The sequence below is a fragment of the Anabrus simplex genome, chromosome 3 (genome assembly GCF_040414725.1).
Source record: "Anabrus simplex isolate iqAnaSimp1 chromosome 3, ASM4041472v1, whole genome shotgun sequence".
Lineage (NCBI taxonomy): Eukaryota > Metazoa > Arthropoda > Insecta > Orthoptera > Tettigoniidae > Anabrus > Anabrus simplex.
In genome coordinates, this window is record NC_090267.1 from 382232062 (window position 1) to 382248341 (window position 16280).

The 16280-nt window shown below is 40.3% G+C and overlaps 1 protein-coding gene across 2 annotated transcripts in view; it reads right to left on the reverse strand.

Annotated features, from left to right (window-relative positions):
• LOC136866399 (pumilio homolog 3) overlaps window positions 1-16280 on the reverse strand; it is a 152819-nt gene that overhangs the window by 64237 nt on the left and 72302 nt on the right. For both annotated transcript variants that reach the window (XM_067143322.2, XM_067143321.2), the window contains exons 10-11: window positions 11708-11875; window positions 2000-2090 (exon numbers count right to left, since the gene is read on the reverse strand). In XM_067143322.2, coding sequence (XP_066999423.2) covers window positions 2000-2090; window positions 11708-11875 — 259 coding nt within the window. The remainder of the gene's footprint in view (window positions 1-1999; window positions 2091-11707; window positions 11876-16280) is intronic.

Sequence of the window (16280 nt, forward strand, 5' to 3'; positions counted from 1 at the left end):
TCATGATGGAACTGATCTACATAGTTTAGTACTAGATATTATTTCTCTTTCTACGAGCCAGCGCTGACTCACAATCCACACTTGTTAATACGCAATGACAAGTAATGCCTTGGATAAAAATTCCAATTTAATAGTCCAATATTTAGTCAATAAATATCTTGTTTATTTTTCTACAATTTTATGTGTCATGAATTCTTTTATTGTAGCCTAGTTGGTAATTTAGTTGCTTAGCTAAGTGATTTGTTGATTAATTAAGTACTCCATTAAGTCATGACCAGTTCTCACGTAGTTAAATACTCTGATTTAAAAAAATTGGTTGACGGTTATTACTATTATGTCATGAGTTCCTATAGGCGTCACCCGTAAGTTGTTAATCTCTTCATACTCACGTAAAGCGTATCTTGAAGTAAGATTACATGTCTTACTTGGCATCTGAACACCCTGAGGTATCCGCTGAGCGACCCCATTTCATCTGATTAGGCAGCCCAACTACGAGTTCGAAATGGGGGTATCGGGTAAAGAATGTTAAGGTTCGAATTGACGTCTGAATTGTTTCATACTTAAGCAGTCAACAAGGTAACATGTACAGCTCCAAAATTTGCCTGGTGTGAAAACTGGAAACACAGAAAATCATTTTCAGGGCTGTCAACAGTGGGTTTCGAACCCACCACCTCCCAAATGGAAACTCACAGGTACGTGACCCAAACTGTATTGCCAACTTGCTAGGTGAAGAGTGTTCTACTGGGTTTTTTATTGTGTTTGGATTTCAATTTTATTTGGGAAAGAGCAAAATGATGTGCCTCTTTCTCAAGGAATTTAATTATTTCTTTGAACATTTTGTAATTTGCTTTTACCTTTGAATTACAAATAGCCAGGTTGTGGAAAACTAACGACTTGTAAGCAGATTGAGTAATATAGCTTCTTTTTTTTTTTACTTTCAGACCAGAAAGCATTCGCTTCTTCACCTAATTCTAATCAGAAAAAGTCTATTCCTTGTTTCATAAATAAAATGTGACATCTAAGCTAATGTGAAATCAGACATCCAAATGCAGTGATCACATGAAATTAAAATACAGGGCACAGCAAAACTTCAGGAATTCCTCATATAACGAGAAAAAAATGATGTTACAACAATGTGGGTCCCGAAATGCATAATAGCTAAGTTATTCATTTCTATTAAAGGTTGTACCCTCCAACATGCCTTAATTGCTGGAATGAAATCCAAGATAATTTTTACATAGGTTACATGTTGTAGATACAATTATACTGACCTGAATATGTCTTTAACACCAACAAATGTTTCCCGATTTTATCTGATAGGTTTGTTTGAAGTTTCACACATGATGGTGCTCCCACATTTTAAAATCTTCTGTACCTACAGGCTGATCATTGCACAGTATCATGAATGCTGAATAGCTAGAGGTGGACTACTTGGCCCCCAAGTCCTGATTTAAAGTCACTGGACTTTTTCTTGTGGGAAAATCAGAAATTTGGAGTATTTGACGGCTGTGGATGATGGCAGTAACTATCCGTGTTCGATTTGTGGCTGCCCGTTGGACAGTCCACACTGAACAGGTATTTCTGAGCGTGTTCTGACTCAAATCGATGACGAACAGAGGCCTGGATTTTGAATAATTCATATGATATGTCAACAGAGCATTCCAGCAGATGTTAAAGATATTTAATGCCACATCATTTATGACACATGTTAACAAATGTAACTGTAACAGTAAGATTTGCTGGAGTGCACTATGAATAAAAATGATAGGCAATGTTGTTATAATCGTTTTTTCTTTTCTTCTCTGTACGAGTAATCCATTCCTGAACTTTTGCAGGGTTTTGCAACACTTAAAAAAAAAAAAAAACAATATATTAAATACACATTACAGAGCGTATGTACAGGATTCACCAGGAACAATGAAAGGAAGTTCATGATCACAAGATTATGATAAAACTGTAATAATGCAAAGGAGGCATCGCCTTCTAACAAGATACTTACGCAGTCAACAGGAAACAGAACCGATTGCAGGTTATCCCTCTCAAAATGGATGACTCTGAGAGTTCTTGCACCAAAACAGATGAAAAGGACACTGCAATAAGAGAAGATATCAGTAAATTTCCTAAGGCTACATATTAAGTAGCTTGGATAATGCATCATGTAAATGATTTTAAAATATTTTTTGTTTAACACCATAAAATAAAGACAATAAATAAGAAAGATATTTCGATGCTTGTTTAAAGGGGGCCTAACATCTAAGGTCATCAGCCCAAAAGGATATTTCAAAGCTATGTATTATACCAGCTGTGGTACCCATCACTGATGCACTAGTTTCTATACAAATGCAACAGTAGGCCTAACGCTATCAAGAAAAGAGCAGAGGCAGCAGAAGGGACAGAGCACAACTCAAATAACAACAGTCATATTTATTGATTGATTGATTGATTCATTTATTACAAGGTGACATCAGTTCACAAATTGGGAGTGACCACAGGGATCCTGAATTTTTCTTTTCTTTTGTTAGTGGTTTAATGTTGCACTAACACATCACAGGTTTTTGGTGATATAAGGATGTTGTTCATATTATCACTTAACTCTCTATCATTGACAAGTTTACGCAACGTAAACAATACTATACATATACTGTATACGCTTAATTCAAGTGAATTGATAGAATCTGAGGATGTTCTAGTAGAACAAAACATGTCATTCTTAGTATAACAGTGTGTATTTTTTACAGGTATCTTTATAGTGTTTTAATTTATATTGAAATTGTTGTGTGTTTGACAGACTGGAAAGTTTTTTGTCTCATTTGACTAAGACGACACTGGAAAGTATAGATATCTTCTTAACAAGAGGATCGGAAAGACTAAGATTTATTTATTTATTCACGAAGCACAAGATACAGCTACACTGAGCAAATTTAATTTGCACTGTCAACAGATTAATTAACAAATGTAAACTTTCATGATAAAATATAACAAACATAATAAAACATAACTAGATCAAGTACACAGCCTACTAATAACAGCTGTCCGAATCGAAAACCATGAGAATGTCCACGTTCATAACCAAGTTGTCGTGGGTCAAAATGGCAGTATAACCTCTTCGCAACCAACTTATCCTTAGGAGGCCGTTTACAACCCTCCCGAATATACTTTTACTTGATGCTATATCAAGCCCGTGTCTCCTATTAATATTGTTAAAGAGAGTTGGGAGGCGGATTAGGAAAGATCATTGAAGTATTGAGTGCTGAGTGTGGGGAATGTGGAGAAGATCTTTGGTTCTGGTGGAACGGGAAGGAACACAGAGAGAAAAGAGTGAGACAAGATGTTCCAAGTGGTAATGCCCATTTAAGATCCCGTGGGGGAAACAGGTCAGCTACCTGTCACCTGATGTGCAGCAGTGACACATTCATTGCCCTTAATACCTGCTGCGTAGACAGATTTCTGAGCTTGGAGTTTCTGTTCCTAACAACTGCAGCAAAGAAGGATAATACTCTGTCTAACTGGTTAATATTGGACGGGGAGGCTGTTGTCCAAACCGAAGAGCAGTAGTTCAAGAGAGGTTGAATGATCGTGAGGAAGAAGTGACAAAGAGCAGTGGGATCAGAAATTTCTGTGAAGCGGTAGAGAACGCCTAGTAATTTCATAGCCTTGGTTGTATATGTTTCTATGAGGTTCTTAAATTGTAATTTTGTATCGAATATTACACTTGTTACTTGTAATATTACACCTAATCACACTGTTGCGTAACTACAGTGATGGGCATATTGCATAGGTAATATAATACCAATATAAATGGTCCGTTATTGGAAGTTATAAATTTTCCAGCTAACTCATTCCTGGTTGCCAGCGTTTCGCCCTCGTGTGTTAGGTTGGGCTCATCAGTTGGTACCTAGCACACCTACCAAGACGCTGGCTAGTGCATACTGTGGAGGCCACTGCGTAGGCTACTTGGAGCCACCGGCAGTGCCAATGCACTATGAGACTTTGTCTCTTTACCAAAAATTGATGCCTAGCCTACGCAGTGGCCTCTACGGTATGCACTAGCCAGCGTCTTGGTAGGTGTGCTAGGTACCAACTGATGAGCCCAACCTAGCACACCAGGGCGAAACGCTAGCAACCAGGAATGAGTTAGCTGGAAAATTTATAATGTCCAATAACGGACCATTTATATTGGTATTATAAATTTACTCATTTGGGACAAATATTTCAGTTTCCCTATGTGAATCAACATCTATATCATAGGTAATATGATGTCAGTAGAGGAGATTCACATAGTGTTATGGTCATATGGCTGCATTTTTTGATTGGGGATAAGTTTCCAAGTACGGCACCAGTTCGAGAGGGCGTTAAGTGAGGACTGAGCAGAGCTGCATCTGCTGGATTCCTGATCTCCCTAAATATCTTGCAGTCGTCAGCAAAAAGTAGGGTATTTGCTGTTTCGTTGAGTTTGGACGGCAGATCGTCCATAAACAAGGAAAACAGCAAGGGGCCAAGAGCATTGCTTTGTGGGACACCGGAAGTGACTGGTAACAATGAGGATGAAGTGCCTGATATTACCACTCTCTGCCAACAGTTATGTAATAAGCCAGCAAGAAGGGTCAGAAGACTGAGATGTTTATTAAATCGTTGGGAGAGTTTATGGATCAGCAGAGCATGGTCTACAGAATCGAAAGCTTTTGAAATGTCTATGTAGCAGATATCCTGCTGTGCTTTAGCTGCAATGGCACGTGATGCAAAGCTATACAGAGTGGCCAGGTTTGTTATACAAGAGCCACCTGGTAGAAAACCATGCTGATTGGTTGAGATATAGGGCAAGGTGAATGCGAGGAGATGCTGGTGTATAATTTTTTCAAAGATAAAGGATAGTGTAGGGAGAATAGAATGGTTGGTAAGATGAAACATTAAATCTGTTGCGTGATTTGAAAAGTGGAACAATATTTGCCCGTTTTCGGGTAATAGGAAAATAGCCTGCGGCAAAACATCTGTTAAATAATTTAGAGAGAGGGACGCAAAGGGTGCTGGGTGTATTTTTTAGTAAAAAAGGACCTATAGTATCAGGACCAGTAGCTTTGTTGGTACGAAGAGTTTAAGGAAGGTTATGAACTTCACTTGCTGTGGTAGTTATGCTTGATAGGGTTCTGTTTGAAACTGTACCTACGGGAGGGAGCGGTTGCTTTTGTAAGGGAGGGGAGAAGTTGGAGAAGAAATACCTGTTGAACAGTACATTGTGATCGGCGCTATCTGCTGTTGCATCATTGTGGTTCACGCTGACAGGAATCCGCTCTGTCCTTCTCCGTGTGTTGAAGAGACTCCAGTAGCACTTGGGACTGCTGCGGACGTTTCCAGTGACTTTATCTACATGTGTTTTGTAGTCTCTTCTGACCATAAACCTCGCGTGGTAGTGGATTTTAACGAAGGTATTGTGAGTGTGTGGGTTAGAAGTCTTTCCACAGGTGCAAAGCTCTCTTCTTATTAAATAGTATCAGTCTGGTCTCTTGTGATATCCAGTGTCAATATCTGCTGGTAGTAGCCCGTTGTGCAGGTACAAAGTCTTTAATTGCAGCTTGCAGCCAGTCGTACAGCAGGTAAAGAGCCGATTCGATATCTGCTATTTCAAGAAGGCTCCAGGGAAGGCATTCCAGGGCTCGGCACATTGCAGGCCAGTCAGATGTAGAGCGGGAGGATGTCCTGGTGTGAGGTTTTCAGGAGGGGTGGGGTAGGAGGAATGTAGCATCGAGAGACTGGTGTGTCACAGAGGAAAAGGGTGTTGGGTCCATGGGTTGGGTACATATTAAACTGTTTCAGTCCGAGGCCATTAATAAAACTGTCTATAAATTATGTGTCACAGTTGTTAGCTGACAGTCCGGTAGTTGGAGAAGACCACTTTATAGACAAGTTAAAGTCGCCCATTAGAATTATTTCACTGTGAGGGAGGGCTGCAATGACTAAGTCCATGCACTGTTCAAGGTCACTGAATGGGCTGTTTGGTGGCCTATAGTAGCATTCCACAAGTACAGGGGTTCGAGGAAAAAGTAGCTTCACCCATACTAATTCACAGTTCCATTCGAGATCTGTCCTTCATTTACATATGGTAACACACTCTTCACTGCTAGCATCACTCCACCACCTAGAGTAGCGCGATCACGGCGAAATATGCTGTAATTAGCGCTGAGTGGTAGTTCACTGTCACTAGCCCACGAGAGCTATGTTTCAGTAAGTCCAACCACATCGAGTTCTCTAAAGTCTGGCAGGCTTGGCAAGTTCTGACAATAGATGTTTAGATCTGGTTTAATTTCAGAAGTGGTGGGACCGGGATTTAAATGGATATCTCCTGCCAGTACTAGGAGGCAAAACAAGCCCCTATTCGATGAGCGACCAGGCCTAGGCTTGTTCGGCTCAGAGCGAGTAGGGAGGCGCCCATATGTCTGGAAAATGGCGCATCCAGTCAGAGAGAATGCCGGAATGTAGAAGTTTCTCTCTGCTAGTAACCATGTAAAAGGAGAACTCACTTTTTCACTTGCACACACTGATTCCTTAACTCGAATAGAACCATACAGAGAACTGTAAAGCACAACAACTCTGATTATTACCACACAAACAACACAAACTGCAGCAGCACTAAGCTTGTGCGTGTCTGCTCTAGCTGCCATCTTGACAAGGAAGTAGCTGTGGACTCCAGCATTTGCCTGGTGTAAAAATGGGAAACCACAGGATCCTGAATCCTAGGTAAGGTAAGGGTTATTCTGCCCGAAGGCAGGTCCGAACCTCCGCAGAGGCGTTCCTGAGCCGGAGTTTACGTGCGGTAGGGTGGCCAGTTCCTTTCCGCTCCTCCATTCCCTTACCCCCCACCAACAGCGCGTGGCAACCCATCCAACTCCTGACCACGCCCAATGTTGCTTAACTTCGGAGATCTCACGGGATCTGGTGTTTCAACACGGCTACGGCCGTTGGCATCCTGAATCCTAAATGGAAGCCAAATTATTAGAAAAATACATACTACTCTATAGCAGAATAAAATGACCAAGAACAATACTGTGAATAACACAAACCAGAATCTGTAAAATGCCATGACCTATGTATAATAGAGATGGTGATGTAGGATACTGAGTGAGACTTTTATGATATTTACTATTATGTTCTGTAACGTAGGGTGATGAATAGCCTACCCAACCCCTTCATGAAACTTCATGTGAAGTTGGTTACAATGCCTCTACAACCAAATAACAAACCTATTACAGATCATCTGTCTGGACGGATGTTGTAGTGTTTACTGAAGTACGGGATGAATGGTTCATAGATGTTCTTTTCAGCACTGACCTCAATACCTTGTCTAACATCTATCTCAAAGCGGACAATTTGACCTACCACTACGGCTCGACGCAACTGATCATGGATCACAACCATGTCTGCTTCTGATTTGTACATTGCAGAGGACAAAGCTGTTCTCACTTTGTGGTGGCGAGCATTCCTTTGCAATTCTCCCTTACTACAGAATCCAAGCACATGTTCTATAGTTTCGATCTCACCACAGTCAGGATGACTGCTGTGGGTTATGACTGGGTATGTGCTGGGTACTGCTCGAACTGCTGAAACATTGCAGGTCATTTTCAGTGTGTTTGTCCAGTCAGAGTTTGATAATCTTGTTTGACTGCTCACCTGGGATGGTCTGCATATAATGCAATGCCTTTTTGCCTTTAAGTTGTGAGAGGACCAGGTATGGAAGGCTAGCCCTTCGCCCTACCTGTCCAGTGGTTGTTGTCTGGCTCACCGATATTGACTTTCTCTATTACTGCTTGCTTCTCACATTCCACATCTCGAATGGAATGGAGGTGGGCTTCATTGACGAGAAGTTGTTGCATTGTTGCAAATACTGAAGTGCTGTAAGCAAGCCTCTCCTTAGATTTACACAAGGCCTAAGCTGTGAAATTTTTGTGGACCTTGTATCATATCATCAGAACAGTTATCTGAAAGCCCAAATTATTTCCTTCACTGCCCTTCTCAATAGTTTATCAACATCTTTTAGAAAATCATTTTTGATCTTTATCAAAGGGGCGCACTGCAGAGGATATACAGGTTGGGCCATATGTACTGACTGTTTATTATTAGCTTTTGGTCAAGCTTCAATAGCGGTGAGCTGCATAGCTTGGCAATATTTTCACTGAGGCCTTTCATATCAACTGCCTCGTCGAAGACTATTTCATCTGATGTACTCATCTTCATCTACCAATGAGTGTATGAGAGAGCCATGCATGGTGGCAACTTTGGTGGGTGTGAGGCATCCATTTCTCAGACAGATTAATTTGCTCTTCTGAGGAGTGATTCTGAGTCCAGTCAAAGTGAGGCTATCTTCTGCTATGGATATGAGACTGTTTATACATTTATCACAGGCAAATAATCCCAGAGCGAGTCACCGTGTATTTCTATAGTTCCCATTTCTGAAAAAGTGCGTTGCTGTATATAAACTATTACAAACGAATAGCAATTTATCTGACTGTCTTAATAGGTGTGTTTAAGGTCAAACTTCCGAAAAAATGGACTACCACCATCATTACAGCAATGTGGGCATTGTCCAGAGTGAGATAATAAGAGCCTATTTGGTTACATTTCCTAAAAAAATGACCACTATGTACCGTATAACAGTATGGGCATTCTCCAGTATGAGTTAACAAAGGCATTTTCAGATTACATCTTCTTGCTTGAACGTCCATTGCTTTTTTTTTTTTTCTTTCAATTTTGCTTTGTATTGCACTGAATCAGATAGGCCTTAAGGCCTAGGAGTCGGAAGGAAGTGGACGTCGCCATAATTAAGGTACATCTGGCTGGTGCGAAAATGGGAAACCACGAAAAACCATCTTCAGCACTGCCAACAGTGGGGTTCAAACCCACTATCGCCCGAATGCAAGCTGATAGCTATACCCAAACCGCACAGCCACTTGCTTGGTAACAACCTTTCAGATCTCTCACATTTTTGGGGAGCTGAAGAAATACATTCATGGATATCATGCTGAATTGGACGATGACATATTCACATTACGTAACCGGCAGCTGTCCTCGTAAAGTCAATGGCAGCTAGAACAGGAGCAAGGACATGTTTGTTTGGTTCAGACAAGTGTAATTTTGTTTTAATTTTGAAAAATTTGGTACCAGCTAAAACTGAAGAACTTGACGGTTAAAAATGGTTTGCATGGTCGGACGAGGTTAAAGAGGCGAATTTCCGGTTTATATGAAAGATCTTAGAACTTTAGCAGTGTAAATAAGGATTTGAGAAAAGGAGAAGTTTTGAAGAACAGAGCAGACAGCCTTCAAATTATAGTATATAGTGACTAACTTAACAGGTTTTATTCATTTTGTGATTTGAAAATTATTTTAGTTTTTAGAGTTTTTGCTAAATGACAGTAAGGATAAGTGAACATTTTAGACACAAAGGGATGTATTAACAATTTCAAGATTTTATATATAATTTGTTTTATTGATGACTATATTGTACAAATGTGTCAAGCCCAAGGATTTTTGCTTGATGTTTTGCACCACTGAGGAAGAGAACAGTTGAGCTCTCGAAACATGTACGGGAAGTAATATAGTAAAATGTGAAGTATTGACAATGAGGAAAAGTGTGTTAATAGACTGAAAGTAAGTCAATATGGACCAAACTGAACCATCATGGTTAAAATAATCAATTCATGAGAGCACATGTCAAAAAATAAAACTTCGCCAGGGGATGGGTTTGAATACAAACCTCTGACCGGACAGGGTCGCATTAAAGCAAGTACACTATGCTGACACAGGTTGTGCTTGTATTTGATGCTGATTTTTGGCATGGCTCTGAAGCCGTTCTTAAGTCAAGTGCAGATTTAGCAGCAGTGCCGCGTAAAGCCCATTTGAATTCACCCGCAATGCACACTGATTGGCTAAATTCAGCAGCTAACAACTCTTTAACATTCATACACCCGGTTCACGTTGTTTCTGACCACCCCGTATGTCCACTGGCTGTCCGATGCTCAATTAATGCTTTCACAGTTAAAAGTCACTGCCTGCTCATAATATTACAGTGGGCTTGGAACTACTTAACAGGGAATGTATGAAAGAGGTGAAGGGAGCGTAGGTAAGCGAGGCTGTCAAGCAGCAAACTGGCGATATTCCTAACATTCTTTTGTTCTTTCTATGCGTACTTTGTCAATTTACTGCTTGCGAATCTCATTACCTTCCAACTTCATTTAACCACAAAATACTTCTAAGGAAAAGAAATCCAAAATAACCAAACACATAGAAAATCACTTAGCAGGAAACATTTGAATAATATTATGTGAATGGCTAAAACAATTATAAAATGATGAAGAAATAAGGTTTAATACAAATTTTTGGTCAAATATGACAAAATGATAAATATGCATTTACCCTATATGACCAATAAAAACCATGTTATTGTGTTCACAAAAGCTAGAAATGTGTTTTAACTTCATTGTGTTTGTAAAAAGCGACCATGATAAAAAAAATGACATGCCACAGAAAACTGAGCCCTAGTCATCATATGTGGTACCATTACAACATAATGGACATCAATATTAGAGAAACACTAAGCAGATTAATAATGGTACAGAGTGATTCATATTTAAAAAGGTGTTTTTTATACTCCCTGATTTCCACTTGGCGACAGCTACAAACAAGCAATACATTTCTAAATATACAGGATCTGTGGAAGAATTGCTTACCCTTACAGCAGATGCTCAAAATGACCTCCCCTTCTGACTTAAGACACATCCATACATGTTTCTGTCAGTTTGCTGCAGTACCTCTGATTTCAATGACAGTGATCTCATTCAAATAATCAATTGCTCTTGGCTGTTGATTGTTTAAGGCATACCCACAAAAAAACTATCGTAGCACGAGGTTGGGTGATCTGTGAGGTCATTATGAAAATGAAAATCCACAGCCTGTTTTCACTCATTCGACCAGGTCAGGAATGGAATGAATGAAGCTCCCATCTAGCGGCGAGGTTAGGAATTGTGCCGGCTGCCGAAACCTGTCGCATTCCTCTGGGGCAATGATTAATGACTGACAGATGAAATGGAATGATATCGGAGAGTGTTGCTGAAATGAAAGATGACAGGGAAAACCGGAGTACCCGGAGAAAAACCTGTCCCGCCTCCTCTTTGTCCAGCACAAATCTCACATGGAGTGACTGGGATTCAAATCACTGAAACCAGCGGTAAGAGGCCGGCGCGCTGCCACCTGAGCCCCGGAGGCTCTGCTGTGAGGTTATTATGTCTTGTGAAATTATTTGGTCATCAAGGAAACTTTTGATCAGGAAAAGAGACTAATTCGATGCGTGGTGTAAGGATCATCTGTCTCCTGAGACAAACAACGTAATAATTAACGAGGAGACAATCCTAAACAGGCTCGGATATCTTCCGCTGCGTTTTGCAAACGAGATGTGCGATGCTTGTTTCTCTTGGGAGGAATGAGTGCACTATATTCTCTTTGGAATGCCATCTGTGTAGCAGTGGTGGAGTTTGATATCGAAATGTGGGGGGAAGGGGGGGGGTAAAAGACTATGGCAAAATCCCTCAGATATTTCATAGAACTAAAGTTCCATAATTCCAACGCTGTTTAAAATAAAACCTGTCAAAATCCATGCTATTTTTAAAAACACCTCTTTTAGTTGGATCACTCTGTACAAAAACTCAAAATAGGACTACTGTACCATCGCCATTCTTCACAACTTCCTTATCATGCTGGATAAGTTTCTTCAGCACCATGTGGATTCCACTGTGTTCCATGATTGGATAACTGACGTCATTTTCAACAATCCTGCTTTTACTGCTGCATATGTGTCTAGCAATAGCTTCAAATGCTTTTTCTAGCTGCTCACCTGGAATTTATGAAATATCAATGCTTGATAAGTCAATATAAGGAATTATACAGTCATAAAATACAAAAATGTAAGGTATGTCAATACAATACTGAACACCGAATTTGGATAGCTTATGGGAAGTGAACTTAAATTCCTCCAGAACGTATGGTGAAAATAAAACACGTTTTATGGTCCAAATCAAATCCCTGTATGTACCACTTAGTCATGTTCCCTGATAAGGGATTGAGGATGAGGGGAAATTAAATTATATGGCATTTTTTACAGCTGAATGTCTTCAACCTCAGTTGAGGAGCTAATGAAGATAATAATGGTGAATGAAATTGGGTAAGGAGGTGGAAGGAATTGACTATGGCTTACGAATAGGAACTGTCCTGGCATTTGCCTGGAAGTGAAAATGGGAAACTACACAACAGCTGATGGTGGGGTCCAAACCCATGTCTCTCCTGAATGCAGAGCTTGGCTCTACAGCCATAGCGCACAGTTGAAACAATAATCCCTATTGAGTATAAATTCAAAGAAATGAATGGAAACTCTCAAAATGTTTCAAGAGAAATATACAACAGACAAGCGCATTAAACATAGCACATGTGTGTACCTTTATTTCAAAGATACATATTTAGTAACCACAGCACATAATTCCAGACATTAAAACTGTTATGACTTCCAAGTCATTAATTATTTTCTCCCTCCCCCTCTTATGATGAATACAACTTTTTTTTCTTTTTGATAATTTGCCAACAACTGTCAGCCTTTCCGTATTTTCAGTACTCCTTCAACTTTGTTTTTTAGACTACTTTGCCCGACTTGTTGTTCTCACATTTCCTGGAGGATGCTGTGTACCCAGGTCCTGTAGGCCACCTTCAGTTGCTTTGAAATGTAAAATTATGAAACTTTACATACCATGAATAAAATTTACATTCCTAAAAAAATATAGGAAACATTACAGATGAAAGAGTCGTTCCTTATTATATGAATATAAAACAATATTTTGGTCTTCAAAAAACCAATCATCTTGATAGGTCTAAGGCAAAATGATTTGTAAGGTAACAATCTTATTAATTAAAACCTTTTGTTTCGTATATTATATTGGCAGCCAAAAGTTTTCTGAATTTAAAGATGTCAAATGTAATGCCATCCATTAGGAGTGTTGCAATTTGAACTGCCATCAAACAAGTCAAAAAACAATGAAAAGACTATAATGAGTAATGAAAAGGAGATAGTTTTAAAGTGAAGAAGAACCTTATAACATAATAAAGAATAAGAAGATAAAAATAGAATAAAACTCACTTTCAATAGGTCTGTATTTGTGTCACAACAAGTTAGTATGCTGGCTAAGCTATTACTAAGTCGGTAACAAGTTCGTCCTTGTACGATTGCTGGTGGTGTTATCAGAGGGAGGCAGAGTGGGAGGAGAGAGGGAATGTAAACGATAGGAGTGAGATGCTGAAAGTGGATGTGCGACCGATGAGTAATATATTTGTGACAGAAAATTAATCTTACTATCAAAATTATATGATTTCATTGTATAAAACATTGACTTTCTAGGAAATTTCATTGAGACTCGAGGTTGCATTATATCCTTGATCTAAGTGATATGGATATCTTCCCAAATATTGAGTAATTTGCCTTTCTGTATAATGTTTGATGTGTCCATGCCATATTCAATAGAAGTATAGGAATGACTGAAGTCTACCATGTGCTCATTCAAAGTGGAAAACCTAGTGTTGACATGTTCTTGGTAACGGGTATTGAAATTGCTACCTCTTTGACCTATATAATGTGCTTGACAATGATTGAATTTCATTCTATAGACACCCAAATTAAAAAAATGTATTATTATATTTTTAAAATTCGCTTTACATTGCATCGACACAGATAGGTCTTATGGCGATGATGGGATGGGAAAGGACTAGGAGTAGAACGGAAGCAATTGTGGCCTTAATTAAGATACAACCCCAGCATTTGCCTGGTGTGTAAATGGGAAACAACAGAAAACCATCTTCAGGGCTACTAACAGTCTGGTTTGAATCCACTATCTCCCGAATCCAAGCTGACAGCTAGATGATCCAAACCGTACAGCCACTTGCTCGGTATTATTGTGACGTGCTCAAGCGACCATCAGCCTTGTATTACCTGAAAGGGGATGACTAAGCCAGCTCGGAGAACTTCCCAGCCCGCCCAAGGACATGCCATGGCCCTTCCTCTATTGTTCCCTTCATTTGGTTTCTCCATGCAATTTCTGGAAGATATGACAGGAAAATTCGATCTCCAGCCAAACCCTGAATGTTCTAGTGGCCCAACATCGAGGTATAAATACAAGGCCCCTGCGAGCAAGTTGTTGTTGTGGTGATGTAGATGTTGATTCCCATAGGGAACCTGAAATATTTGTCCCAAATGAGTAAATTTATAATACCAATATAAATGTAAATATTGCAATATAAATGTAAATATACCAATATAAATGTAAATATTGGTATTATAAATTTATTCATTCTGGACAAATATTTCAGGTTCCCTATGGGAATCAACATCTATATCATTAGATGGCCAGGCAGGCATCAATTTTTGTTAATGAGACAAAGTCTCTCATAGTGCACTGTCGGTGGCTCCAAACAGCCTACACAGGGCCTCAACGGTATGCACAAGCCATGCGTCTTGGTGGGTGTGCTATTTACCAACTGATGAGCCCGACTTAGCACACTGGGGCGAAACGCTGACAACCAGGAATGAGTTAGCTGGAAAATTTATAATGTCCAATAACGGACCATTTATATTGGTATTGTTGTTGTGGTGTCGGAGAGACCAGTGAGTAGGTGGAGAAGAAAGAATGGAAGACTGTACTGTGTGTTTGCGTATTTCCATTGACTGAGGCTCAGCGAGGGAAGCCGCTATCGCAAGTGTGAAGGTAAATGGACCTGTGTTAATGTTCGCTGTTGTGAGTATCGTCCTGCTGTTGAATACTGTTGAGCTGTTCAGTTGTGCACTGCATGTGACTGTGAATTACTGGACTGTCTGTGGAATCGAACCAATGAACAGTCATTGTGTGTTTTGTAGCCAGTAGCACCGTGTTCAAATCCAGCGGTCTACACACAGCTGCTGTATGAGTTGACTGGACTGGGAAGTGAAAGTAAGGATTAGCATCCCAGGTAAACCAACGGGCTGGACCTCCTACTGTAACGTAAGGAAGAGGGACTTGTGAATAGATTTGTAATTAGTAAGTGTAGCCATTCATAACTGGTTAGAATTGTGTATGTTTAAATATGTGTGTGTGTGTGCATTTATTATGTCATACTGAAATAAATGAGAGAGTTTTATTTGTAACAAATGATGTCAGAAGTTAGAATAGACCCCATGTGTGATATAGCATTGTAATCAGCGTGAATCAGTGGACCAGATACTGTAGGTTTCGACCGCTCCACTATCATTCCAGAACGTCGGTGTATAGTGACTGCACACTCCTATAAATAATTTTTTTCATCTTTTGTTAATTACTGCATGCCAGTTGAGACCAGAGGCCACATGAAAATCGAGGCACAGTTAAATGCATTCTTCGATATGATGATGAAGATGGAGGAGAAATGGAAGGAATTCGAAAGGAGATAAAAGACGGACAAAAGAAGACAGAAGAAGGCCATAAAATGGCGATAGAGAAGATGGAAGAAGGCCAGAAGAAGGTAGAAAACGTTCAAAGACAGATCAAGCAGGGTCATCACGAGATAAAGGAATTCTGCAGGCAGAAATAACTAAAGCGAAAGACAAACTTGAAGAAAAGATAGGGACGGTTGAAGAGAAAACAGCTACGGTCGATAAAAAATTCAACGTTATTTACCAGGACCTGAAGCGAGAAGTGGAGGGGCCATCGTCTGCAGTACCAAGTTCGACCAAGATGACGCCACCCACGTTCAACGGAAAGGTACCGTGGAGTATATACCTATGGCAGTTTGAGGCAGCCTGTTTGGCTAACCACTGGAGTGAAGAGGACAAAGCTACAGCCCTCGTCGTTGCTCTGAGAGGGGAAGCCCTCAATGTACTACATGCGTTACCAGAAGGCACCCAGAACAACTACACCGCGCTAGTAACCCACACGAACACCCGTCATGGAGGCTGGCACCTACAAGAGGCATACCAGACCCAGCTTCGAACCAGAATTCAGAAGAGTACGGACACACTCCAGGAATTCGACACAGATGTCGCCCGTCTCATTCGCCTGGCCTACCCATCAGCACTGGAAGAGTTCCTCGAACAGCTGGGTAGGCAGATCTTCATAGATGGATTATGTGACCCAGATACTCAACAGCCCATTCGCCTCGCCCGCCCCAAAACCCTAGGAGATGCTCTCGGCCACGTGTTGGTGTTCGAGGCCGCAAAGCAGGCATTGAGACTACAAACTAGGGTCCGCCGC